The 27,095-nt window shown below is 37.9% G+C and overlaps 4 protein-coding genes across 23 annotated transcripts in view; 1 reads left to right on the top strand and 3 right to left on the bottom strand.

Moving 5' to 3' along the window:
- p120ctn (adherens junction protein p120) overlaps positions 1 to 14,862 on the bottom strand; it is a 46,421-nt gene extending 31,559 nt beyond the window's left edge. For 9 of the 18 annotated variants that reach the window (XM_076536984.1, XM_076536983.1, XM_012290983.2 and 6 more), the window contains exon 1: positions 13,570 to 14,862. The gene's annotated coding sequence lies outside the window, so the exon portion shown is untranslated. Of the gene's footprint in view, positions 1 to 11,240; positions 11,469 to 13,569 lie in introns of those variants that run through there. The other 9 variants (XM_012290994.2, XM_076536987.1, XM_012290995.2 and 6 more) reach the window with 6 other exon arrangements.
- Positions 14,863 to 15,290: 428 nt separating this feature from the next.
- LOC100883005 (replication factor C subunit 4) lies at positions 15,291 to 17,161 on the bottom strand. Its single transcript, XM_003705709.3, has 6 exons — positions 16,971 to 17,161; positions 16,615 to 16,890; positions 15,848 to 16,241; positions 15,675 to 15,788; positions 15,522 to 15,605; positions 15,291 to 15,460 (listed from the first exon to the last, which is right to left on the bottom strand). The coding sequence occupies exons 1-6, from the start codon at positions 17,081 to 17,083 to the stop codon at positions 15,368 to 15,370; spliced, it is 1,074 nt and encodes a 357-aa protein (XP_003705757.2). The 5' UTR covers positions 17,084 to 17,161; the 3' UTR covers positions 15,291 to 15,367.
- Positions 17,162 to 17,389: 228 nt separating this feature from the next.
- On the top strand, positions 17,390 to 22,759 carry Nrk (Neurospecific receptor kinase). The gene is made up of 6 exons (XM_003705687.3): positions 17,390 to 17,926; positions 17,999 to 18,189; positions 18,273 to 18,534; positions 18,613 to 18,855; positions 18,921 to 19,108; positions 19,270 to 22,759. The coding sequence occupies exons 1-6, from the start codon at positions 17,866 to 17,868 to the stop codon at positions 20,269 to 20,271; spliced, it is 1,947 nt and encodes a 648-aa protein (XP_003705735.1). The 5' UTR covers positions 17,390 to 17,865; the 3' UTR covers positions 20,272 to 22,759.
- Positions 22,760 to 22,823: 64 nt separating this feature from the next.
- Positions 22,824 to 27,084, bottom strand: LOC100880688 (RUN domain-containing protein 1). 3 transcript variants are annotated; one of them, XM_003705688.3, is made up of 10 exons: positions 26,929 to 27,084; positions 26,648 to 26,832; positions 26,476 to 26,569; positions 26,237 to 26,404; positions 25,683 to 25,863; positions 25,527 to 25,621; positions 24,685 to 25,446; positions 24,508 to 24,605; positions 24,348 to 24,442; positions 22,824 to 24,271 (listed from the first exon to the last, which is right to left on the bottom strand). In XM_003705688.3, the coding sequence occupies exons 2-10, from the start codon at positions 26,824 to 26,826 to the stop codon at positions 24,165 to 24,167; spliced, it is 1,779 nt and encodes a 592-aa protein (XP_003705736.2). In that variant the 5' UTR covers positions 26,827 to 26,832; positions 26,929 to 27,084; the 3' UTR covers positions 22,824 to 24,164. The 3 variants fall into 3 exon arrangements, with proteins under 3 accessions (XP_003705736.2, XP_012146389.1, XP_012146390.1); XM_012290999.2 differs by having other exon boundaries at positions 26,907 to 27,060; XM_012291000.2 differs by having other exon boundaries at positions 26,648 to 26,844; positions 26,929 to 27,051.
- Positions 27,085 to 27,095: the final 11 nt, after the last annotated feature.

The following is a 27,095-nucleotide window of genomic DNA, read 5'->3' as shown; positions in this document are numbered from 1 at the left end:
AAAGCGCGTTCGCGAGAGAGGAGACACGGTTCGAGAACACGCGACAACGGGACAACGAAAGTTTGCCAGAGAACAATAGCCCCGGGACAAATCCGAACAATTTTTCCGTGGCGGCTGAGAAATAATCCCGGCTCCACGGTTTACCCTCTTTTTCTCTTTTTTTTTTAATTACAATTTGCAACAGCCTCCGGAGGCCCAGCAATTTTCACGTACCATTTCAACGAATCTCTAATTTCCCTGTCGATCCAATTTTCGAGCACCGGTATTTAACGGATCTCAAAATTTACGCGTGGAAGTTTTGCATATTCGGATCAAAATTTCGATTTTTCATGAACTATCGCATAGTTTTATCTAACGTGGAAAAATTTTAATTAACGAACTACAATGTCGCTCAACCCCCGAGCGCAGGACTGACAAACGTCGCGATTCGATCGATTCTGGAACGTTTGAAACATCAGGAAATTACGGACGGGTTTGGAATCGCGAGCCAAGAGTGCCAGAATATACGGGGTGATCGACGGATTTTGAGATATTTTAAGAAACGATTAAGTTACGTGTCATAGCTTCACAATTTTCAGATCTCTCTGGATCGAGTAACAATTTCTAATTTTGAAAGAATCAGATAGTAAAAGAACGACTGTAGCAAGTGTGGCGCTAAAGGGGTCAGTTTACGACGTCGCAGGGTACAGCCCTGCATCGAGGAAGCGGCAAAGAATCCTATCTATATCGCGAGAAAGAGGGTCGAACGGGGAATAAAATGATAGAAGAAGAAAGAGGGTAACGAATATATCACGAGAGAATGAGAACTCTGCCGCAACCTCATTCTCCTTTCCGGCTGACGCGTTGAAAAGCTGTCCCTTCCTCTGTCCCCACTCCCTGCTATTCTTTCTCCCCCCACTCCGAACGCCTCACCCCACGTGACTCGGCCGTGCGAACGCATATAAGGCCGACGCGACGCGTGTTTGAATGAATGGCCGGCTGGTGGGAGAGCCTGGACGCGTATACGTGCGTACGATAGTACGAGAGAGAGGTTAGTACGCGTTTCTCTGTGTTTACTCGCGTACAACGCGCATGTCTCGTGATCACGCGACCACCGAGCTTCCGTTTCGGTTTTTCGGACCTTTTTCAGGCGGAGTATTACTCGATGTTTTTGTGTCGATGAATGACGGATTTTGATGGCTTCTTTTTTTATGTGGAGACTTGCAGATTTAGGACTTGGGACTTAGGGCAGGGGACTTTGTCATGGCACTTTGGTGACTTAAGGCTGCGATGTTAAGAAGCTAAGGACTATTATTTTTAATAATGGTATGTGGGGTATGTGATTGGGTCAGGGTGAGCACACTTGGGAGTTAGAATCCATGGAATTGTGGGACTTCTGAATATTTTTAGTTTGGACTTTTGGGTTCTTGGAGTTTCTGGACTCTGGTAGCACACTTGGGTCTTAGGAACCTTAGAATAGGGACTTAGGAACCTTGAAGTTGTCGACGTCTGAATTTTTTAAGTTTGAATCTCTGGGTCCTTAGAGTTCCTGGACTCTGATGCTTGAACGACTGCATGACTCTGTGGAGTATGTGACCGAGGTTCCATTAGTATGAACACACTTGGACCTTAGGAACCTTGAAGTTGTGGACGTCTGAATTTTTTAAGTTTGAATCTCTGGGTCCTCAGAGTTCCTGCACTCTGATACTTGAAGGACTGTATGACTATGTGGAGTATGTGATCGAGGTTCCATTAGTATGAACACACTTGGACCTTAGGAACCTTGAAGTTGTGGACGTCTGAATTTTTTAAGTTTGAATCTCTGGGTCCTTAGAGTTCCTGCACTCTGATGCTTGAAGGACTGCATGACTATGTGGAGTATGTGACCGAGGTTCCATTAGTATGAACACACTTGGACCTTAGGAACCTTGACGTTGTGGACGTCTGAATTTTTTAAGTTTGAATCTTTGGGTCCTTAGAGTTCCTGCACTCTGATGCTTGAACGACTGCATGACTACGTGGAGTATGTCATTGAGATTCCCTGAGAGTGAGCACATTTGAGACTTAGGAACCTTGAAATTGTCAGACTACCTCATTTTTTAAGTTTGGGTCCTTGGTTCCTTGAAGTTCCTCCACTGCCTCCAGACTTTAGCAGTTTGTTACTTAGGAAATTGTATAACTATAAGAATTTGAGGTTCTACAATTATATAATTGAAAGTAGGTGTTCAAAATTTTGAGTTATGTACCGAGAATCGTTTACGGAATGCAAATACCCTTATGCGAAAGTACCTTTCGCAGGCAGCCTATCTCGGAATGATTGTAAATTGGAAGAATGCCAAGCGAAATGCTTTTTCGACAACAGAATCCAATAATTCGTATCGAAAGTCATTGATGCGTGAAAAGAAAACCGCGTACAATAGAAACTACCCAGACTGGCAACCCATACGAATATTGATAAAAAATAATTCGTGCCGTAAATAAAATTATTGAACCATAATTTTACACGGTCCTATATCACCGATCGAATAAAGATATCTTCTGAATTTTTCCCATTTTCCATATCCCCGAAGCAAGTTTATGGACCTGTGTATATATTGCGATAAGAATCCCGACCGCAGAGGAAAATAAGTTTGCACTTTGTCTCACACTCTGGGGACTCCGCGATCTAATAAAACTGGGTCTCTGGGAAACAGGGAAAAGCTGATTTTCCAGGTTAGCAGTCTACAATTTCAATAGATAACGGTGAATCAGATTACTGTTCTTTTCCTTTCGAGATTAGAGGAGGGGAACGGTACAGGGTTTCTCAAGAATGGCGGCACTGGTTTTGGATCTTGAGAAGTTGGGACTTTATGAATTTGCAATATCTGAACTTTCTAACTCTGATGCATTACGATCTGAAGAATGAAATTACTGAGTGTCCCATAAGAGTTTGAAAACATGAAGAGTCTTTGAAAAGCTCTGTCGTGCCTAAAGAATAATTTCCTTTTTGCTGTCCCCGAATATTAGACGCAAGATGCCATAAATATCGCAGAAAGTATTTAATGAATTCGAATGGGATTGACAGGCGTAGATTTTCGCTGGTATTTTATCTTGGACGCGTGAAATGGTTCGATCGGTACCGATCGATCTAGATCGGGGCACCGATTGCTCTTTCCCGTAGCCTCTACTCTCCTTTTGCACGGTGAACCGGATAAATTGAATGAACGTTGAAAGTAATTTGCCCTGCTTACTTTTTCCCCTTATTTCGTTTACTTTTTCTTCGTTTCTTCGATTCGACGTGACGCTAACTCGAATGATTTATCGCGTAATATATGATCGATAAATTCCCTCCGACTAATTTATCGTCACTAGTAGAAATTTTGTTTTACCCGTGGAATCTTTGGAGTTTAATCAGAACTTAATCTGGATCGCTTAATGTTTGACGAAAAGCTTCTTAAGTCCCGTAATTCCTGGATCATTTTCGTCCGGAGCTCTGATTAACCCTTTGGCTTTTTTAGCGATCGCGCTCGCTCAAATTGGATGTTCAGGATTAGAGAACTCTCTTATGAAGCTTGTCCGAGTTCATTTACAGATGTCTGTTCAAAATTTTCCGTCAAGAAATTTTGCTCACGCTTCAAATTTCAATACTCTTGCGCCACTGCGAAACCAAAACAGTTTACACAACACGGAGCGAATGTTTGCTTGCGAAATTCACGATCGACGCTTTTTCGAGTCGCCTTATCGCGATACTTTCACCACGACGCAGCTTCTTGGCATCGCGTAATTATGCAACGTTTGCATTCCGTCGCGATTGTCCGACGTTATAAAATTCCACAGCTGTAACTCATCAGACGCAACTAGCATCTCTGGGAAATACCCTAGCACCTACATCCTAGGTCCATAACTTTAATAATCACTGGTGTCAGAGGTTGGACTTATGCTAATTTCGAAGTTCAGCGTCATAGGTGCGTCACGGGTGCGTTTTGACCGTCACGGGTGCGTCACAATTACTACATGTGCGTCATAGGTTCGTCACGAGTATGTTGTATACGTCATATGTGCGTTACAAGTGCGTCTTGATCTTCACAGGTGCGTCACAAGTATCTTGTGTGCGTCATAGATGCGTCACGAGTGTCTTGTGTGCGTCGTGGGTGCGTCACGAGTATTTTGTGTGCGTCATAGGTGCGTCACGAGTGTCATGTGTGCGTCACGAGTATTTTGTGTGCGTCATAAGTGCGTCGCGAGTATCTTGTGTGCGTCATAGGTGCGTCACAAGTATCTTGTATGCGTAATAGGTGCGTCACAAGTATCTTGTGTGCGTCATAGGTGCGTCAAAGGATGTCGAATTGGTCATGAATGCGGCTTGAGCGCCACAGGTGCGTCATGAGTGCGTCTCGACCGTCACAGGTGCGTCACGAGTGCGTCTCGACCGCCACAGGTGCGTCACGAGTACTACATTTGCGTCATGGGTGCGTCACGAATCCGTTGGGTGCGTCATAGGTGCGTCAAAGGACGTCGAATTGGTCGTGAGTGCGTCTTGAGCGCCACAGGTGCGTCATAAGTGCGTCTTGGTCCTCGAAGGTGCGTCACGAGTGCGTCTTGATCCTCGCAAGTGCGTCACGAGTGCTACATGTGCGTCATGGGTGAGTCAAGAGTCCCTTGGGTGCGTCATGGGTGCGTCAAAGGGCGTCGAATTGGTCGCGAGTGCGTCTTGAGCGCCACAGGTGCGTCGCGAGTGCGTCTTGAGCGCCACGAGTGCGTCTTGATCCTCACAGGTGCGTCACGAGTGCGTCTTGATCCTTACAGGTACGTCACGAGTACTATATGTGCGTCACAGATGCGTCACGATTACTTTGTGTGCGTCACAGGTGCGTCTCAACTACATCATGTGCGTCACGAGTGCGTCACGTCATTGTAGAACAAAAGATCAACTAATCTTGCCAAATATTTTCACAATATCTTATATATCCATTCTCCACATCTCCAAGTATTTAATTCAGCTATTTTAACCTAGGAAAGTGAACAAATTTTTAATAACGCACATGTTATATATAAAACTTGAAATATCACTATATATGCGACACAGTAAAGCGTTAAACCAGTGTCAGCAGAACAGTCTCCTCGAAATCCCGGTATTTTCGCAAAATCCCGAAGAAAATCTTCGCTCCATAGCGCAATAATTTTCCTTCACAATTCCGTCGTTCTCCAAAGGAACTTCCCAGCCGGACAGCAAACTTTTGACTTCTTCGAAACTTTGATTTCCATCGTTTTTTTTTTTTCTCCTTTCGAATCCAGCGGGAACGACAAGCTCGATGAATACGGAATTTATCCGGTGTCCAAAGCAAGCCACGGAATCGCTAATTTCTCCGGGCGTTCGATAATTTATGAAACGCGGCTTTTTATTTCGTTATCACGGAGCGTCGTTATTTTCGCGTCTGAATTTCGCGCGAGCGGATAAGGGAGAAAACGGGGCGCGGGAAAAGTTTACGATATCCGGCGGTGATAAATATTTCACGGGTAACAGCCGTCTGGAACTGCGTGTGTGTTTTTTAAGGGACGTTCATTTCAAATTGGTCCGGGGGAAAAAAAGATGGGAACGAGTGCACTGATTTTTCCAGCCGATGTTTTTTCCTACCTTTCCCGGCGCACGGTTTATTAATTTCTTTTTCCTTGCCGCCGTGTACGTGTTCAATTGGCCTCGACGAATCTTCGTTTCCCGATGCGGATCGAATTATCGGGCTTGATTAAAATGTAGAAATTACTGGGTTTGCCGAGCGAGGCTCGTTTTTCTGCCCCTTTTTTCCTCTTTTGATGCACGCGGAAACACTGCAATAATACGTGGAACACAGATGAAAATTGAAACTCGTTTCGTCTATCGGCTCTCTTTTTTATCGCTGAAGCTATTAAAGCTGTTTCTATTCCATTCTATTTCGTACTGCGTGCACTCGTCAATTATCAAGACGTACCATCGATACCCTCGCACGGTCGAAAGATCAGATACCGTCGTAAACGATAGTATTTAAGCATCGAGTGCGGTTTAATTCCCGGACGAAAAGATGCGTTAAACGATCTCGCGTGAAAAGCAGAAACCTGAACGGAACTCGGCCATTTTTTTCGACCTCTCCGAAAAGTAGTTCAACCACTCGTGGACTCCGTCGTCGTGGTAAATCCGAAGCGTCTAATTAGCCCGGTGCGTTACGCTGCCTCGAGACGACTAATTTAAGTTTCCAACCTCTTCCTCCGCCTCTTCTTCTTCTTCGTTTCGTGCATTCGAAATCATGGCCCGTGCCGTGACACGCGACTTGCCTGCACGCACCGGCATCAAACTTTTAAACACGTCGAATCTCTTCTCTATAAATTCTAAAATGAATGCAAGCTTTGAAGCTTTGACATCTTAGAAGTCTGCTCTCCTTTGCTTAAGAAGATAATTGTAAATGTTGCTTAATGTGGGTGGATGGGAAGTCTGCAGCTTAAGTGGACACTGGAAGTGACCATAAAGTATGAGGAAGGTTAGGTCTAGGTGGAACTGAGTGGACTGTGTTGGTGTTGCAAGTGTTGGTGAAACTTTAGACAGTGGACAAGTTCAGAATGTACTGTGTGAGGCTGAGATCAATTTTAAATGTAGTGTGAGTGAGGCTAAGATCAATTTTAAATGTACTGTGAGTGAGGCTAAGATCAATTTTAAATGTACTGTGAGTGAGGCTAAGATCAATTTTAAATGTACTGTGAGTGAGGCTAAGATCAATTTTAAATGTACTGTGAGTGAAGCTCAGATCAACTCTGAATGTACCATAAGTGGGCCTCACATCAAGTTTCAATGTACTATAAGTACTACTAGGATCAATTCAAATGTACTATGAACAGGGTTCAGATTAATCCATATGTACTGTGAGGAGTAGGGCTAAATACAGTTCTAAATGTACCATGAGTGAGGCTCACATCAATTCTGAATGTACTATAAGTACAACTCTAGGATCAATTCAAATGTACTATGAACAGAGTTCAGATTAATCCATATGTACTGTGAGGAGTAGGGCTAAATACAGTTCTAAATGTACCATGAGTGAGACTCACATCAAGTCTTGAATGTACTATGAATAGAACTTTGATCAACCCAAATGTACTATGAATAGGGCTCAGATCAATCCAAATGTAATGTGAGGAGTGGGGCTAAGAACAGTTCTGAATGTACCATGAGTGAGGCTCACATCAATTCTGAATGTACTATGAGTAGAACTTTGAGCAATCCAAATGTACTATGAACAGGGTTCAGATTAATCCATATGTACTGTGAGGAGTAGGGCTAAGACCAGTTCTAAATGTACCATGAGTGAGGCTCACATTAATTCTGAATGTATTATGAGTAGAACTTTGATCAACCCAAATGTACTATGAATAGGGCTCAGATCAATCCAAATGTACTGTGAGGAGTAGGGCTAAATACAGTTCTAAATATACCATGAGTGAGGCTCACATCAATTCTGAATGTACTATGAGTAGAACTTTGAGCAATCCAAATGTACTATGAACAGGGTTCAGATTAATCCATATGTACTGTGAGGAGTAGGGCTAAATACAGTTCTAAATGTACCATGAGTGAGGCTCATATCAGTTCTGAATGTACTATGAGTATAACTTGGATCCACATGTACAAATGAAACTTGTATGAATCCCAAATGTACTGTGAGTGGAACTTGAGTGAATTCAAATGTACTATGAGTGGAACTTGAGAGGATCCAAATGTACTATGAGTGGAACTTGAGCAAATCCAAATCTATTCTGAGTGGAACTTGAGCAAATCCAAATCTACTCTGAGTGGAACTTGAGTGAATCCAAGTCTTCTGTGAGTGGAACTTGAGAGAATCCAAATCGACTCTGAGTGGAACTTGAGAGAATCCAAATGCACTATGAGTGTAACTTGAGTGAATCCAAATTTGCTCTGAGCGGAACTTGAGTGAATCCAAATCTTCTCTGACTGGAACTTGAGAGAATCCAAATCTACTCTGAGTGGAACTTGAGCAAATCCAAATCTACTCTGAGTGGAATTTGAGAGAATCCAAATCTACTCTGAGTGGAACTTGTATGAATCCCAAATGGACTATGAGTGGAACTTGAGTGAATCCAAATCTACTATGAGTCAAACTTGAGAGAATCCAAATCTACTCTGAGTGGAATTTGAGAGAATCCAGATCTACTCTGAGTGGAACTTGTATGAATCCCAAATGGACTATGAGTGGAACTTGAGTGAATCCAAATCTACTATGAGTCAAACTTGAGAGAATCCAAATCTACACTGAGTGGAACTTGACTGAATTCAAATGCACTATGAGTGGAACTTGAAAGAATCCAAATGTACTGAGTGGAACTTGAATCTGACTGGAGCCACTGAGTGGATCAATCCAAATCCGACGAAACCTAGACAAACCCTAAATAGACCCTGAGTAAACTTACGCTAAGCCTAAACGAGCCACCAACAAGTGAACATCATTAACCCCAAATGCCCTACGAGTTAACCTGAAGTACACCACGAGTGATCCTAATAAAACTCCCAAAGCACATTGAACCTTGAACAGACCCTAAATAAACCAATAAATCTCGAGTGAACACTCAAATGCCACGAGTTAAATTCGTATAAACTCAAGTGCATCACGAGTGCATCCCAAGAAAATCCCCAGCAGACCACTATCCCAAATGAGCCACAAGATCACCTAATTTATTGCATCTGTCTATAAAGTTCATTTATCGTCGAAGTTTGAGAACTCATCCGAAATTAGTTGATTCGAAATGTAGCCGAGACAAGCCAGAACCAACAGCGTAAATTGACGCACAGAGATTTGAAACAATAACGAGGCTCATTGTCCAGGAGTGAACAGAAGATGCCAGGTAATCGTGTCCCATTCTTTCGAACGGGTCTCTTAAAGAATTTATGGAATTCGTTTCCTACTCTCCCTGTCCCGCGGGACCACTGCCGGTTTTTATTCAGCTGAATGGCCAGGCCAACGTACCTCTACCGTCCTGGTCTTTTCGTAAATTATACACTCGGTCATTACTAGCGGGCAAACAGCGACCATGTGCGTCTACCTTGGCACGTTTGATCGAGATTTAATCATGAACGATCAAAAACGCAACCATGTAATGTCTGACTTCGTAAGAAATAAAATGTCCGATAAATTCAGATGAGACTTCCAAAAATGCGTCGATACTCCGTTCTCGAAAGCGATAACTTTCCATTACGATCAGTTGAGCAATCGATAAAAGCAGTAATTATCGCATTAGCCGCTAATCGCCGATACACAAACATTTCGTTCGAAGTAATTCTCTGGCGAGATAAGGCACAGCTCATCGATCGAGGAAGTGGAAGATATTAAACGTTTCGAATACGGGAACGTTCCCGCGAGAGATAAAAGAGATAAACCTTGGGAAAACTCGTGGCACCGGACGGCCAACTTTATCTCGTCGGGCGTGTCCTTTTTGTTATGAATTGCCCGAGGATTACCTGTCGCTCCCTTACCAACCGCTTCCGGTATCGATTTCATAGCCCTTCCGATCAAACTCAAACACTCGAAAGACACCTTGCAGAATTACCTTCTGTCAAGGTTTCAGACCTGTTAACAGAAGCTTTTCTTAATATTCTTAATACAATATATCTAGGTTACATCTACCAATCGCAACCTAACATGCTTTGATGACATGAAGCTATCATAAAAGACCTTATGACGCATCAAATTGAAGCTTCAAGTTTGAAGAAAATAACGCTATAAACTCTCATCATAAATTTAATATTAAATGGCCAGCTGCCATTATTAATGACTGAGTCTGACATGCTTTGAAAGGAAGATATTAAGATATGGCATTTGTGACATGTTAGCTAAAAGCCTCTGACATTCACTATTCAGTTTAATACAATAATTTGAAGTAAATAGTTTTGAACTAAGTCTGTAGTGTTGATTATGATAAAGATAATGGACCTCTTTAACAAAGACTTGTTCCCTTTTTAACAGACCTTTTTAGCAAACTTAACTAGGAAGTCTTGCAGCAGCTACCTTGTGTAGCTATCTTGAAATGAAGATATCAAGAAATGGAATTTATGACATGTTAGCTAAAAGCCTTTGACATTCACTATTTAATTTAATACAACAATTTGAAGTAAATAGTTTTGAACTAAGTCTGTAGAATTGATTGTGATAAACCTCTTTAACAAAGACTTGTACCCTTTTTAACAGACAACCTTTTCATCAAACTTGACTAAGAAGTTTCTATGAGTACAACTTGGACTCATCCACATGTACAAATGAAACTTGTATGAATCCCAAATGTACTATGAGTGAAACTTGAGAGAATCCAAATGTACTATGAGTGGAACTTGAGTGAATCCAAATGTACTATGAGTGGAACTTGAGTGATTCCAAACGTACCATGAGTGGAACTTGAGTGAATCCAAATCTACTCTGAGTGGAACTTGAGAGAATTCAAATTTTCTCTGAGTGGAACTTGAGAGATTTCAAATTTTCTCTGAGTGGAACTTGAGAGATTTCAAATCTTCTCTGAGTGGAACTTGAGTGAATCCAAATTTACTCTGAGTGAAACTTGAGTGAATCCAAATCTGCTCTGAGTGGAACTTGAGTGAATCCAAATCTACTCTGAGTGAAACTTGAGTGAATCCAAATCTACTCTGAGTGGAACTTGAGCAAATCCAAATGTACTCTGAGTGGAACTTGAGTGAATCCAAATCTTCTCTGAGTGGAACTTGAGCAAATCCAAATGTACTCTGAGTGGAACCTGAGTGAATCCAAATCTACTCTATGTGGAACTTGAGCAAATCCAAATGTACTCTGAGTGGAACTTGAGTGAATCCAAATCTTCTCTGAGTGGAACTTGAGCAAATCCAAATGTACTCTGAGTGGAACTTGAGTGAATCCAAATCTTCTCTGAGTGGAACTTGAGCAAATCCAAATCTACTCTGAGTGGAACTTGAGTGAATCCAAATCTACTCTGAGTGGAACTTGAGTGAATCCAAATGTACTATAAGTGGAACTTAAGAGATTCCAAATGTACTATGAGTGGAACTTGAGTGAATCTTCTCGTAGAAGTACCTTGTGCAAAGGGTTAAAGTAGTTTTCTATCGGTGTACAATATCAAGGTCTGCAGTCAATCGAAATTTAATCAGGGTATCTTTTTCGATAGGGTCCTGAGTGACCAAACAATCCTTCATCACTGAAGAGCGTAACGGAGACGTTATCGTGGCATCTAGAACGCGACGAGCGATCGATTTAATAACTGACCTTCGATTATTCGCACAGAGAATCGAGAGTAGGACAACGTTATTTCCGCGTGGAACAATCACGGTCGGTCATCGTTTCGGTCTGAACGTTCAATGGTTACATCTGCCACGATCTATTCAGAAAGAGGGGACACTCCGAAGTATTGTCACAGCCATGGACCGCTTAAATAGACCTGATTCAATGAAACTTCGGCTTTTCTTCCTTTCGCTCCGAATTAAAACACCAAATTCAGAAAGTTTCGGACACGCAGCTACAAAGAAGAGAATTTTGTTATTCAACTGTTTAACTTGTTGCATGATTAGGGGAAACAAGCTCGATCGAATACCGGAATTATGGTTATCCGCGACTCCCAGCTGCCAAGTTTGTGGTCTATCTGGTCGCAGATAGTTGTTGAAAGATTATCCTGTTTTGCTACTGTGACCAGTGAATCCAGGAGCAGCGAAACCTCTGACTAGACCACACGCTTTCAAGAAACTATCATAGATTGCTTCGGGACAAATTAACTTCCTTGAACAAAACAGAAAACTTATTAATTTTCGTTGGATACCTGTTGACTACCTGGGTATAACTGTGCCCTTATCTGACCGGATATGACCGGGGTGCCACGGTTTTCTAATTACAAAAAACAGGCGGAACAGGTTCAGAGACAAGAATTTAACTACCGACATATGTGTACTTAAAAAATAAATAAACGAAACATAAATTAGTACACACATTTGTTCTTTACCTTGATGGAAACTAATTTCAAGGAATGTAACAAAATGTGTGCCTTATAATGAGAAACTTGAGCGGTTTGGTCAAATGACCAGACACTAGTTTCGGTGTTAAATGATGCTTGACTTTTACTTTTTTTAAATATATGTTGAACAAAGAATATCATGTGTAAAAATCGCATTATCTCGCTGTATCTTTAATGGGTTAATCTTAATAATAATAAACTGACTGAGGAAGATGCGTTCTCCTCGTAGGGAAGCTCGCTTTATAAACCCTCGTTATAAGTTTTCTTACTACAAGTAGTTTCAGTCCCCGCATACGCTGCTAATCCTTGAATATACGATGCTTTCTCTCCGTCGACTCTTTTGCCCATTAAATTGCGTCAGAAATTCACGCATTTCTTTAGGAAGTGTTTAATAATTCATGGCGTTCGAACACCTGATCGTTACGATTCGATCGTAATTCGATTACGCCGGACCTTAACATCGTAGGAAATGCAATCATAGCGGACGAGAAACCGTTTGCATCGTTAATCACCGTGCGTCTCGCCGTGTGATCCTGTTTTCCATAAAAAATTCATTCCTCTGCTTGGGCAACGGGCTAAATCGCTTCTCACGTTACCAAAAGGCATCTTTCACGATAATTCCTTTTTACAAGAATAAAAATTCGATCTCGGTTCTAAAATTTTATTGATCATCATCGTGAAAGACTAGGATGTGCAGTGTTAACCAGTGGTACTAGCAATATTACACGTGCTAACGCATGGTACGGAGGGCCATATAGCGAGACTGTGCCACCTTATCGTTCCTCAAACTTTCCTAACACAATCGAGTAAGACTTCTCGTACAGGTTTCAAGCTTTGGTGGCATCGGTGTAACCCGGGCATACATTCTCAAAGGGACCATAAGTCACGTCGCTGAATGCTGCACTTTGAATTACGTTGGCAGGCGTGTGGACGCGCGGCATCGGGTGTACGCTTCAAAACAAAAACAAAGCCCGCGCCTACTCTCGAGAAAAAGCATTGTAGGGAGTAACAAGTGCCCGTACAATCGTACAGTAGACTACTGTCACGGGCGAAGATTTTTCAAAAGCTGATCGTTCGACCGAAACAATGATACAACCAGTAGTTTGTTTCGTGCTCGCTACAGGTTGCATTGAATTTGATCAATATCGATCGATCACGCTTGAATCGACGACATTCTACCTTGTTCTTCGAATGCGTAGATACTTGTCATCGACCGCTGATTCATACGGTGCTATCGCACGATTATTGCGCATCAAAAACGATTCCAAATATCGCGGTCTTCGGCGAAGATAACGCAAACATTGAAATAGAACTTTGTCGGTGATTTAACAATTTTCGGTATTACCCTTTGTTTACAGTGTTAGACGCAGGAGTTCGCAACACCCTCAGAAATGCATGGCGCACCGTCCCTAAAGCGGCAGCATCCCCAGCGTATTCTTACCTCCAGTTCAATCCCAAACGCTATTTCTATCGTGTTTACAGGTTAGAAACGAGTACCGTTAAACAGAGTGTTCCAGTGACAGTTCGTATCGCGTTACGGAGTCGATTCACAGAAGCGGATCGACTCGTTGCCATGTTCAAAACGCTTACCTTTACTACAATATTTCCCACGCCGGGAGTCACCCGTCACATTCCAAGAAGCTTTGACGCACGACTTAATACCGGCGACGAATTCACGAATTCGTCATCCACCCTTGTCCACTACACCACCGCCACACGCACGCGATTCGGGATTTCAGAGGTGCAGAAACTTTTCTGGAACGTTGTCACCAGTGAAGCAGTTTGGTCCGCGAGAGACGGGAAAAAAGCACGCGCAAAAAATCGTACGTTGATAGTTCCACGGAAGCGTGCCGACTGAGCGACAATAAAATCTCATGCCAGCAGACACCGCCGCCGCGAGATTTCCTCGCCGGGAAAAACACGCACACGGTCAGGTCAGCCCCGTTCACACGGAGAAACCCTCGCAACCGGTGATTGCCGTCTCACACGCCGAAGAATCCGGCGTGCGATAATACGTTCGATCGTAGCCGCTGATAGTCGAATCCTCCCGCAGCAGGATCTCTTTTCGAGATTCCAAACATCTCCCGTACACACGCTCTCCGTCGGTTATCCTCTCCTCCGCTTCGCTCCCTGCTTGTTTCCCGAGCTAGTAATTCGTGCGTCGTTCAAGGCTGCACGTATCTCGTCTCTCACGGATGGAATTGAAATTAACTCGCGCGAGTAACACTGACCGTCTCAATGGCCCTTCGAAGACGTCCTGGCATCCTGATACGAGCGTCGTTTCCGCGAGTCTCCCTCGACTCGAGTCGACGATTCTCTTGCACGAAACGAGTTCTCTCGCGTTCGTGACAAGAGATCGAGGTATACACAAGCGATACGTGGCTCTTTGTAAGAAACGAAAGAATACGGAGCACTTTTTTTTCCTGGCCGTAATTGTTGGGCCCGTTCGCGCGACACTCTCGGCCGATACGGGCTCGTAGTTGAATCCTGTCGGGTATCCGTGGTTCGCGGAACACGATTTCGAGCGTGCACGTGCGGCAGAGTACGCAGAAACCGCAAGTTTTTTTACGGACACATCCCCGACTTGTCTCCTCCTCGCCAACGCCTACACGATACACATTGCACGCAGCAACGACGCCCCTACACGCCGATCGCAGTGGCTCTCAAATCGTGGCGTCCTCGTTGCCGACTCGCCGACAGAGTGCGCAGTCGAGGTGCGTTTAGAAGACGGAAATCGACTTTTCCCTATGCTTCGTCCAACGAGAGATGCGCTAACTGCCTGACAATTTGCGCAGATCGACTGCCTAGGGGGAAATTCCTAACCACGAACGTGGAACCTCCCTATAATCTGCTTTTGCTTTCGTGGTCATATACACGTTGGGGGAAAATAAACGAACAGCGAGAACCTGTAAGGATGTAAATGTATATACTATCGCACAAAATAAAGAAAACTGTACTTCATTTTTATAAAATATTCGTAAAGTAAATGAGTGTGGAAAATCTGGTATGAGCGAAACGTACTGCGATCAATAAGAATTAAAAATCGTATGACTTTCTACTCGCTGGGTATATGCTTTTGGCGATATAGTCATTATAACAGCGCATGAGCGCTACCATAGATTACAGAGTGTGTAGAAACTAAAAAAATTACCAGAGGAATGCAATGTTGTATCCTATGGTAATTTGGTTTAAAAACAGAAATCCCTAGTTTATAGAAAGTAAATAATTACTAGAAAAATAGCCGTCTATAGGGAGCGTGAAATTGTAACATCGTTACGACTATTTATTTTGGAAGATATATGTATCACAGCTTGTAGAAACATAATAAATATTTATTGAGATAGAAAAAGTTTAAAAAATTCCTTATATACCTAATTGCGATAAACGTCTATTCTAATTCGTATGCCTTTATAATGCCGCAACAAAGATTTATAAGTTGTATGTACTCGCTCCCTCCATCTAGCAGTCTGTAGTTACACTCCTAAAATAAGGGAAAATAGATTGTATTACTTTGTACTTTGCGAAGGATGTTCACTACTTACTCCGAGTCTATCCGCGATTAAAGCTTTTTGTCTGTCTGTAAACTCGTTAGAATATATAATCCTCTCGCTAAGCTGTTCGATTACCTGCAAGAGTTATTGAAATATAAGATATGTAATTTTAATGAATAATTTAATTGTATCGAAAAGATTTACTTGTGACGCGGCATATGCTTCTAACATAAACGTGTCAATAAATGCTTCTGCCTTACTATAATCCTTCGTTTTACATACTTCCATTAATTCATCAATCCACTTATCAGGGACAATCTGTAATTATCTTGTTTTATAATAAAATTATTATTCACAAAGTGTTTAAGAATTATTACCCCAATAATTTCCACAATGTCATCAATGGTAATTTCAACGTCTTTGCCCTTTAATCTAGTTATAGACTGCAGGCACGTGATGGCTCGTCTCATGTCTCCACCCGAGGCTTCGACGATTTTTAACAAAACAGGCTTGCCGGCTTTTAAACCTTCTTCGTTAGATATATATTCCAATCTTTCAATAATTTTTTCCTCTCCCAGTGGTTTGAATCTGAATTTCGTACAACGCGAAGTGAGCGGTTCTATAATTCTTGATACATAGTTACAAATTAAACAAAAACGAGTACTGTGAGATTCCTTCTCCATGGTGCGACGGAGAGCTGCTTGTGCCGCGGCGGTCATGCTATCTGCTTCGTCCAAAATAATAATTTTGAAAGGTGGACATCGTTTTCCACTGAAATGAAACTGTCATTACTAGAAAAATATCTATTAAACTGTTTTCCTATATACTATACACAAATATATCTCAGATTCTCATTTTATCACAGAAGTTATGAAAGTAGCACACAAGATGCTTAAAGAAAATGTTTGCTTCTAATACAGGCTCAAAAGTTTAAACCTTCACAATACCTTTGACTGTCTCTGTAAAGCACTTTGCTTTCCAGTTGGTAATAAGAGTTATTTAAATACTTAATCATAACTCCTGATAACAACTATGTTTCTAGAGCAATCTGTATGTGCATACTTTGGTATAACTCTCAGACCTTTTACTACGCATCATTGTTTTTTAACAAACAAATATTTTAGCATTTCTATAAGAAACTTACTCGTCCCTCATGCCACCTGCTGTAAGTTGTGCAAAGGTTTTAATCTTATCCCTTACCACTTGGATACCCCTTTCATCAGAAGCATTTAATTCTAATATCCTGTCTTTGTACAAGCTACCAAACAATTGTCTAGCTGCTGCTAGTATTGTGCTTGTTTTGCCAGTGCCGGGTGGTCCATAAAATAATAAATTTGGAAAGTCACTACCGCTTAAACATTGTCGTAACACCTCCACAACTTCTGCTTGTTCAACGACATCTTCTACAGTCTTTGGACGACTATAAAAATGAAACAAATTTTTATATGTGTCTAACAGAAATTCAAGACAGTAATTGAGGTTACACTGGTGAAATCTTACTATTTTTCTACCCATGGCGGTGGAGGAGCACTGCGTTTTTCCTTTGTGCGTGAAGTCGAAGGTTTTTTAGACCCTTCAGGACCTAATTTCCCTGTTTTTAAGAAAGCCTGCATTGTCTTCCTATTTCACACTTTCCTTATTGAATGCATCGTAGATCATTCCCGCGCATTATGGTGAATGCAGTTATACCAACATTGTAAGCGAAACTTACTATAATCAATTTACTTTTCTTGTATTTTCATGAGTAATAAATTTGTGATTATATTTTCAAAAGAAAATTATAGTATATCGCTCTTATAATGAGGACTTATAATATTAAAAGTTGAAGACGGAATGCGCAACATTATAATATTAAACATAATTATGATGTCGAATGCAAACACTGTTCTAGTTCTAAATTTCTGTTAAATTAGCAGTTACTCGTATCGTTACAAAAGGAGAAAATTTACTATTTATTCATTGCACTAATGTTGTAAATAAAGGGGAAAATTAACTGTAATAGCTAATTATATTGTATGTTGTGGAGAGATTCTATTCGGATTGTTTATTCATCTTTTTATGCAACAAATTATGTGTTCTATGCGGTAGCTTAATGTACTGAGTTTATTTTTGTTAAATTATTGTATTGCCCCCATTGAAAACGGTTTAAAAAATTACAATCGATAATTGCAATATTCATTCAGTGATTTACTGAGTACACCAATAAACGCGTGAAAGTTAAAGTAGCGCGTAAAATGACAACATGATAACAAATTCTTCATTTGTACCATGGACTTGATAAGATTTAGCGTTATTTAAATAAACACTGGTGCCGACGTATTTATTATGCAGAGGAATTTCCCTTTAAACATGTGATACATTTTCTCGACGTTCTTTCAAATATTATATGTAAATAATGGTGTTCTGGATTGTTTCTCTAGTAGCAATTATTTTGCATTTCAGTTCTGCACAAACCAGTATGTATTTTTACAAAATTCACACAGAAAAAACATTTATCAAGAAATATTATTGATTCTTTGAATTTGCAGAACCTGAATCACAGGGTTATTGTGCACCATATAGAGGAAAGATTTGCAAAAAGTATTTAGCTGATATTGAAAAAGTATGGTTCAATGATTCTAATGATAATCCTGGTGGTTGGCTAAATGAGCGTATTACGACTAATTTGTGGGAAGAATTGATACAGAGACTTGTTGAACCATGTCGTTCAGCAGCAGAGGTAATTAATTTTATTTTCATATAACCAGGAGCAGTGTAATTTGACAGTGCAGAGTATAAGAAAGGTCATTTTGTTTATTATAGAAAATGCTATGTATGTATGCATTTCCACGATGTAATAATTCGGTCGGTCTACCATTATGTTATGAAGATTGTATGGCAGTACGTCATCAGTTCTGTTTTAATGATTGGGCAATAATAGAAGACAACAAACAAAGAGATATTTATATCAGATCACGGGGACACTTTACATTACCAGAATGTGAATCACTGCCAAAAGTAGTTGAAGGACAAACCACTTGTTCTCACATACATTTAACTGATATGAAGGAAGATCTTATTACATGTAAAGCATGAATTAAATGTTTCATTGAGAATAATCAAGACCAGATAGTATTAGAGATTTTAATAATTGTTTTTTCAGATGACTGTATTAAAGGCAATGGTAGATTTTATATGGGTAAAGTAAATAAAACAAAATCTGGTTTGGATTGTCAGCCATGGAATGCACAAGTGCCACATGATCACGATAGACCACCAGATGTCTTCCCTCAAATTCGCTATGGAGAAAATTATTGTAGAAATGCAGGTGGAGAAGAACCAACACCATGGTGTTTCACCATGGATCCTGTAAAACGATGGGAACATTGTGATATTCCTATATGCGGTATGTAATATAATATCCAATGTAGGTAATTGTATAATTATTATATCTATTTATTTTGAATACAGATAATGTAACAAGTAAAGTATTGGAAGTAGATTCAAAGGATTTAGCAATGGATACATTATTTACTCCAATGTTTATACTGATATTGACTTCGTTAGGATTTGTAATTATAACAGGAACTTTATTATCAATTATTTTAAGTCACAGACTTCATAAGAGACATCAAGGATATAACCCAACAGAGAACCAGGTATATTAAAAATGCTAAATCAATACAAATGTTACATTATATTTCCTAATTAAAGTATGTAAGATCCAGAAAAATAATGCTGAGTCTGGTCTTAGATAATTATTTACGCTTATTAGTCTTCAGTAATTAGAATAGTATTAACATGTTGTATATCCTTTTAGTATGTCAGTATTGATTTAGACAAATTGCCAAGCAACGATGCATACCATAAAACGAGTGCACAGTTGAATCCTAAATTAGAGAAGCTCGAATTTCCGCGAAATAACATCATTTATGTACGAGATTTAGGACAGGGTGCTTTCGGCAGAGTATTTCAAGCAAAAGCGCCCGGTCTTGTACCGAATGAAGAATTTACAAACGTTGCAGTGAAAATGCTAAAAGAGGAGGCATCAGAAGATTTGCTCAAGGACTTTGAACGAGAAGCATGCCTTCTCGCCGAATTCGATCATCCGAATATCGTCAAATTACTGGGTGTGTGCGCTTTGGGTCGACCAATGTGTCTTCTCTTCGAGTACATGGGTCGTGGTGATTTAAACGAGTTTCTGCGATCTTGTTCGCCGGGAAACTATATCATTCGAAATTTGGAGAGAGACGAACACTTTACAGACTCTCGTTTATCGCATATGGATTTGATCAACATTGCGCTACAAGTTGCGTCGGGAATGGTATATTTGTCAGACCGAAAATTCGTTCATCGAGATCTTGCAACGCGAAATTGTTTGATCAACGATCAAATGATCGTGAAGATAGCGGACTTCGGGTTGTCGCAAAAGATTTATTTGCAAGATTATTACAAAGGCGATGAACAGGATGCTATTCCAGTTAGATGGATGCCTCTGGAAAGCATACTGTACAATAAGTATACAGTCGAGTCTGATGTATGGGCTTTCGCAGTGTGCTTATGGGAGATATTTAGTTTTGCACTTCAGCCTTATTACGGAATGACACACGAGGAAGTTGTACAATACATTAAAGAAGGCAATGTACTTCAGTGTCCTGAGAATACTCCACAACCGATATACGATCTGATGAAACTCTGTTGGAACAGAAGACCTTTAGACAGACCTACATTCAGAACAATTTATAATACCCTTGATACTATAAAGCACAATCTGGAAGCTGAAAATAAGTCGGATAGTGTACCATTACGTATCCACGTTTGAATCCGATAAAAATGAATGGAGAACTCTATTATCCATACGATTATAAAGTAAGTGATATTTACATAGAAGTAAAGGTAAGTAGTAAGTTATATTTACATGTTATACATAACTGCCTTTGTTATGTTTGTTACGTAGCCTTATTGAATGAAATATTTACGAGAAACGTTTTAATATTGACACATATTGGCCAAGTATTATGTTCAAAAGAATGAATACATAAATGCATCGAACAAAGCGATTAAGATTTTTTAACGTTTCTACTTAGTTTACGCGAAATTCTTGTATATATATTATATGTATTCTATTAGATCCATTTTGTTCTAAGTCATTCTTGAATCATGTTTACAATTATTACATTATCAAATTCAAATGTTACGCGAGGTGGTTATCGATAATGTCCTTTTAGATTCCACTATTGCTAATAATTTATATTTATTAATATTTATTTAAATCTATATTGAAACTAAAGAATCGAAGACTGGTACATATGGACAACACGCATATGTGATTAAGATATTCTGAATATTTTAAAGCAATCTTTCGCATATGTGTGGATTTTAATATTGCATTTATGTTCTGTCTATTGTGATTTTGTGCATTCCGTCAACGAATTTTACAATATAACGTGTTACTAACTGCCACAAAAAGAAACAAAGTACATATTTATGGCAGTCCAAACAATATAACACTAAGAATGGAACATAATGATACAAAGATTTCAGTGGTAGTATATAATAATAGAATGATTATTATGTAAGTAATAAGAATCCAAAACTGAATGTGCAAAGCAAATAATTTGTGTGTTGCTATTAACTATCGGCTTGTTTATAACTTGTGGAAGAATAGGAAAATGCTTATAAAGAAAATACAGTATTGCTGTTGCTCCTTCTCGAATGATCTGATTAAATTTTTCATAGAACATGGTTTCCAAGCTTTTGTGTGTCGAAACTTTAGTTGGTTGTTACTTCTATAATTAAAAATATTAAGACTGATAGTACATTTTTAACTGAAGTAAAATTTGATATAAAAAACTCTTTTCATCTTTGACTGCCTTTTTTTTAATTAAAATGCATATTAAGTTATACTGGTTGATCTTATCATAATTGTATGCATATTGTATTTATATGTGTAATTGTACGTATTAAAAAATATATTTGGTATATTTCCTCCTTTGATCTGAACAAAAATACTCTAAGAGACTTAAGATTATGTTACAAAGAACAGATAAACTTTCCTATATATATAAATATATATACAAAGCAAGAAACAATGTTTTGCTAATGCCTAAGACAGATAATACTAAATTTATATAAGTATGTGAACGATTTGGCTATAAAAAAAAATGAGTTTATATTTAGCAACGTTATATGTAAACTGTCCTTCATTGTTAGATGTTAGATCGTTGCTGTACCAAAAAATATAGCCTATTTAATGTACGAAGAATATCATTAAAAGCTATTATGAAGAATGTTACGCTAAAAGAAAACATTAAGTGAGTGTATACTGTGCAACTGTTATAGATAAGGTTTGAAAGTAAATCATTACTGTGCTGATATTTAAGTGAATGTTTCTATTGCAACATTCAATTTAAATTATTATTTGCTCTGTTTAAAATTTGCCCATTATTAATTGGTTGTACAACAGTTGTTTCTTGTAATGCAGTATTGTGATATAATTTAATCTTTGTTCCAAGTAACATCATGACTCCTATTATCTTTTACTTTTGCATTTACATTCCAATGAATTTACTATTATTTTTTTCTAATAACATCTAGATACTAGAGAAGCCTATTCATTTGTAACCAACGAATATCTGTTCAGTTGATTTTTGAAAGGAATGAATAAGCATACATTGTGCTAAGTGTATAAGCTTACAGTTTCTGTATACTATTCTTGGTTGAGCATTAACATGCAAGAAGTGTGAATGCAATATTCAAATGCTCTTCCATAGATCTTTTTATATACAACTTTTATATTTGCAAAAGCAAAAGGAAACACTTCTACAAAGTTTGTGCTCTTAACATCTGTGTATTTGTATCCTGTGTAAGTAGTGTGTACGTGATATCATACTGCCATAATGCGTACAAAACGTATTGTCTATGACCAAACAAGAAATTTCTGGTATTATATAATTCGTTAGGTTCAAATGTTTTATTGACAATGTAGAATCTATTCTGAATTTTATGTACAACAAACTAATCTAATCTGTAAGGAAATAGAGATTCCTCGATACTCTACTTTGAACGATAAATAAAGTATTTGCCTAATAAAGAAGTAATTGAAAATTATTTAATTCAACAGATTACTGTTTATGTTCATTTCTTTTATTTCAAAGATAAGATTGTAAACGTTTAGAAAAACATTATGTACCTTACTACGAATATCGAGGAATTATCAATGAAATACTACAAACATGTTGAAAAAAGCTGCTATAAAACTTTTACTGATGTACAACTTTTACAAGGAATAAACAACCAATTTCATACAATCTGTTCTTGTTTATTCGCTCCTGGACAAATTAGAATATCGGGACGTTAAATAAAAAGCCAAGATACATTGCTCCATAAATATATTTTCGCATGCTTTTCTTTCAATAAAGTAATGTCAAATTATTATGTATATAAAAAGCAGATATTTATATTTTATGATACATCTGACATCCTTAATGCTATCTTATACGAGGATTATCTTATATAGGCGATATCATAACTGTATATATCTGCATATACATCTAATAAACTTTGAACTACTGAAAATAATATGTTTTTCAGTAATATGTGTTTTTCGGAAGTCTATATGTCTTTCAAAATGTTATTTAACGGTGGTAAAATCAGGAACCGTGTTATTTAAAGTAATATTTGTAAGATCTATACTTGTAACAGCATAGAAGAACGTGATTCTTTATACAAATCTTTTCAATTAGCTATACAATAGAATAATTAGATATTTTCTTTAACTTTTGTTACTGATCATGAGTAACCAAATACTTATATTATACAAATTAATTATAGAATTTGATAAAACATAACAAAGATAAACTGTTTACAACATATTACAACATCTATGTAGATTTACATATGCACACACTGATACGTGTCATTAAATTTAGTTACTGCTTCAATGATATGTTGCAATTAAAGTATTTATCCATTACTTTTAACATGTAAAATAATACTACGATCGAAAATTAGGCAAATATATTGATAAAATGTTAAAGAAAATCTTTGGTTTTTTTCTTTGGTTTTTAATGTTAATTTCTAGTAAGAATATGAATTTCTTGAAAAAGTTCATCGACTTTCATTAATTTTAATCACAGTGAAATCCACGTTCTTCAATTCTCATAAACCTCTGGTATAACTTTACGAGATTATTCTTGAAATAATGTATATAAAGATCCTAGCATTCCAAATTTATTATTTTCCCAAGAACGTGCAACATTTGAAGATATATGTACTTTAAAATAACTAGATAATATGCTTCAGTCCATGTTACATCAGGCAGCATTGTATTATTACCTGTACTGTACTCTTTTTAAATATATTTCTATATTATAAAATTACCATTAAAGTTTTCACGTGCAACGTACTTTATCTCTATTTAAGTCTCACATAAAATGATAGAAAAAATTCAAATTCTAAGAACTTGGTAACAAAATACTGAGATGTAAAACTATTGTACCTTATTGCGTCGTCAACAATTATTTACTAATAAAATGCGATCAAAATATCTATTCGTAAAATAATCTTTTAAAATCATAAAAAATGGCGTACTATTATAAGGTTAAAATATACTGTTTCGTATTATGTGATGTAATATTTGATATTTCGTGTTTTTTCGACTAAAAATGACTACCTGCATACTCGCATGTATGTAATCCTTGACATGCTCTGTAATCAAAATGCATCTTTTATATTTTGAAACTGTCTTACTGCCAGGTCAACTGGTAGATCAAATTTGTAACTAGTAAGACGGTCAAGCGTGTGCAACGCATCTTGGAAACCTGTTTATAACAGGAATACATATATGTTTAAGATTATAACTTGTTATGATAACAGATTGTTTATTAATTTAATTACCTGTTTTCACAACATAACTCCATGATGCATAATGATGCTCAACAAGGTACTGACATTGTAAGATGAGTTTCAACCAGACAACCAGTTTGTTAGCACTAGAATGACAAAAATATATTTGAAATTCTCAGAAAGATGTGTCTTTGAAAAAATATTTACTTACTTCAGAGATGCACATATAAATGCTTTAAAATGGGAATCATAGCTTCTTTTGTATGGCGTATGCGATGCAATAATATTTCCAATGGTTGTTAACAAGCTCTAAAAAGTTTAATTATTATAAAATAATGTGATTGGTACAAAGAAAATTATATGTTTAAACAAAGTACATCACCAGTACCTCTTTGGAGGAAATATTCCTTCCACCTGCTAAATCTAGATTAAAACTCTGAGATAATTTCTGTGCTGGACTAGAATTATATCGATGCCCGTTTCTAATTTCATAGTACTCCAGTATTAATTCCCATGCATGGTAGTAGAAATTAGAAGTAGAAGGATTTCTTTGGGGGAAACACCCCACGAATGGTACAACACTATTGGAACGCACATCAGACATTAAACCGTGTTGCATTAAATCACGTATGGAGGTTGCTAGATGCTTCCTTACAGCGGACGTTATTAATGTATTATAATGTGACGTGGAATCTGAATCCGAGGCATAGTCATCATTATTAAGATCTTTATCTTCTAGATGACGTTCGCTTTCTGCAATGGTCTCTATAACATGTTCTACCGCGATGTCTAGTCTTGTTCTTAAATCGCGCCAATTATGGGCTGAATTTTTTTTGAGATTCCTCCGCACACGTTCACTACCGCATCCTAATTGAGACACTAGGAACATGTGTAATAGTACCACGACTTTCTTAACGGTGTTGAGAGTTCTGGTTTTACTTTCTTCTTCTATTGGTTTTCTTTTAAACGACTTATTAGCATACGAAGTTGAAGTAGCGGAACCACTAGTATGTACCGGGCACGCACAAGTACAGGCCAATGTTTCTGTGCTAACTTCCCCTTGAAGGTAATTTATAAAACGCTCTAAATCCGCGATTTGTGTTTTTAATTGAGATACTAATTGTTCCTTCATTTTCAAAGGACTAACAATCTGAAAACATAGTTTAGTTTTTACGATTTTTATTCTATTTACTTTGTTATTAACATGTCTAATAAAATAAAATACTTTACCTGACTTATAGCATAATCTACTTGCCATTTTAAATCATCAACCGGTAATTTACAGAGATCGTCGACATTGAAATTTAACTTCTCTTTCAAGTGATCTGAAAGAAACTTGTAAAGTTAGATCCTGTAAGAGAAAAAACATAGTTCAAAGAAACTTACTGATTATAATATTCTGTCTCTCTAATATCATACTTTGTGGCAATTCTGCATCACCAGTCTCATAAGCATACTTTTCTAGATCCTCTAATTGAGACTTTAGTTGACATATCAATTCTTTTTGTTTCGTTCTTTGTAATGCCATTTTAGATTCAACATCAACATCATTAATTACTCCAGATATCTGCCAAATTGTACACACAAAGTATTCAATTGTCTTTTGTTCTTTTGATTGTTATCATAAAAATACTTTGGAGTATAATTAGGATTAAAAACCATGGCATGAGAATAATAAACATATACGATAGAAATAACTGATATAAAATATTTTATTGTCCAACATAATTAATATTTAATACTAGATAAATAGAAAATATAAAAATATATCACAGATTTATATGCATTTCTGCATGTTACAAGCAAAGCGAATTGCATTACCATAAGCTAAATGCATAACAAAGGTAAAAACAACAAAAGTAATTAAAATAAAATAGAATAAAAATGATGATAAAAAGAAATCAATAAAACAAAAATACAATAGGTCTTTTATGTCTTACGCTTTGCTTGCAGGACATTGGTGAAGTTGGTGTAATTGATTTACTATCAAATGACAAACTATTTGGAACATCTGGTATTCCTCTGAAAGCAAATTCTTCTAATTCTTTGAGCAATGTTTCCTTTTCATTTGTAGGTGCATCCACGATTTGCCTTAAACGAAACTGAACCTGTAAACAATACAAATTAGATTGAACCAACTCATTTCTACAAATCCAATGTACTTCAATGAATTCAATACCTGAGCAAAATGAGTGGTCAATGCTATGAGGGATGAATTAAGCATCTCCTGCTCTTCTTCAAGTACCTTTAGCCTTTCCATATCATATGATAAACTGTTGAAAATACAATAAAATAGAAATAACAGGTTGCTTCTAGAATGATTCTATGCTTATAGAAACTTAAGCACATACTTTTCCATATTGTCAACATATTTATATTCATCAGAAAAATCGTTGTCACCATCATTCGCTCCAACGGGTGCCCATCTTTCACCAGAAGGTCTGTCACTTTCATCCGAATTCTCGATATCGTCGTTCTCGCATCCTTTATACTCGTCAGGATCCATTTTGCTATCGTTTACGATTTCCATTTTCTTCTATAATCCAAACTTACATTCATCAGTTTCTTATATTACCTCGATGAAAACGAATGAACGCTTTAATACTCAACAATTTTTTTTATTCAAACATACCACCAGTTTGATTATCGTTGCGATACATCACAACTTTCGGTCTTCCACCTTCGTCACGTTTAATCCATTAATTAACTTCTGCGCACGTATACGACTGGAAACGTCACTTGCCATTGTCGATTTTGCGCCTCCTAAGGCGCATTTTCATATTCAAACATCGCGGATCT

Source organism: Megachile rotundata, chromosome 11 (assembly GCF_050947335.1).
Source record: "Megachile rotundata isolate GNS110a chromosome 11, iyMegRotu1, whole genome shotgun sequence".
Taxonomy (NCBI): domain Eukaryota; kingdom Metazoa; phylum Arthropoda; class Insecta; order Hymenoptera; family Megachilidae; genus Megachile; species Megachile rotundata.
This window is presented reverse-complemented; position numbering and strand designations above follow the sequence as displayed.

Bases quoted from the DNA above. Each gene is read 5' to 3' on its own strand.
- LOC100883005 (XM_003705709.3), bottom strand. From the start codon at position 17,083: ATGCAGGCTTTCTTAAAAACAGGGAAATTAGGTCCTGAAGGGTCTAAA. The intron at 15,789-15,847 runs GTAATAATTCTT...AGATAATTACAG, and splicing joins ACATTGTGGAAATTATTGGG to ATTGTCCCTGATAAGTGGAT. The intron at 15,461-15,521 runs GTAAGTAGTGAA...CCCTTATTTTAG, and splicing joins TAATCGCGGATAGACTCGGA to GAGTGTAACTACAGACTGCT.
- Nrk (XM_003705687.3), top strand. From the start codon at position 17,866: ATGGTGTTCTGGATTGTTTCTCTAGTAGCAATTATTTTGCATTTCAGT. The intron at 18,190-18,272 runs GTAATTAATTTT...TGTTTATTATAG, and splicing joins CATGTCGTTCAGCAGCAGAG to AAAATGCTATGTATGTATGC. The intron at 18,535-18,612 runs GTAAAGCATGAA...TTGTTTTTTCAG, and splicing joins GAAGGAAGATCTTATTACAT to ATGACTGTATTAAAGGCAAT.
- LOC100880688 (XM_003705688.3), bottom strand. From the start codon at position 26,826: ATGGAAATCGTAAACGATAGCAAAATGGATCCTGACGAGTATAAAGGA. The intron at 25,864-26,236 runs GTAAGACATAAA...ACAATTTGGCAG, and splicing joins CAATGTCCTGCAAGCAAAGC to ATATCTGGAGTAATTAATGA. The intron at 24,443-24,507 runs GTAAGTAAATAT...TTGTCATTCTAG, and splicing joins TTTATATGTGCATCTCTGAA to TGCTAACAAACTGGTTGTCT.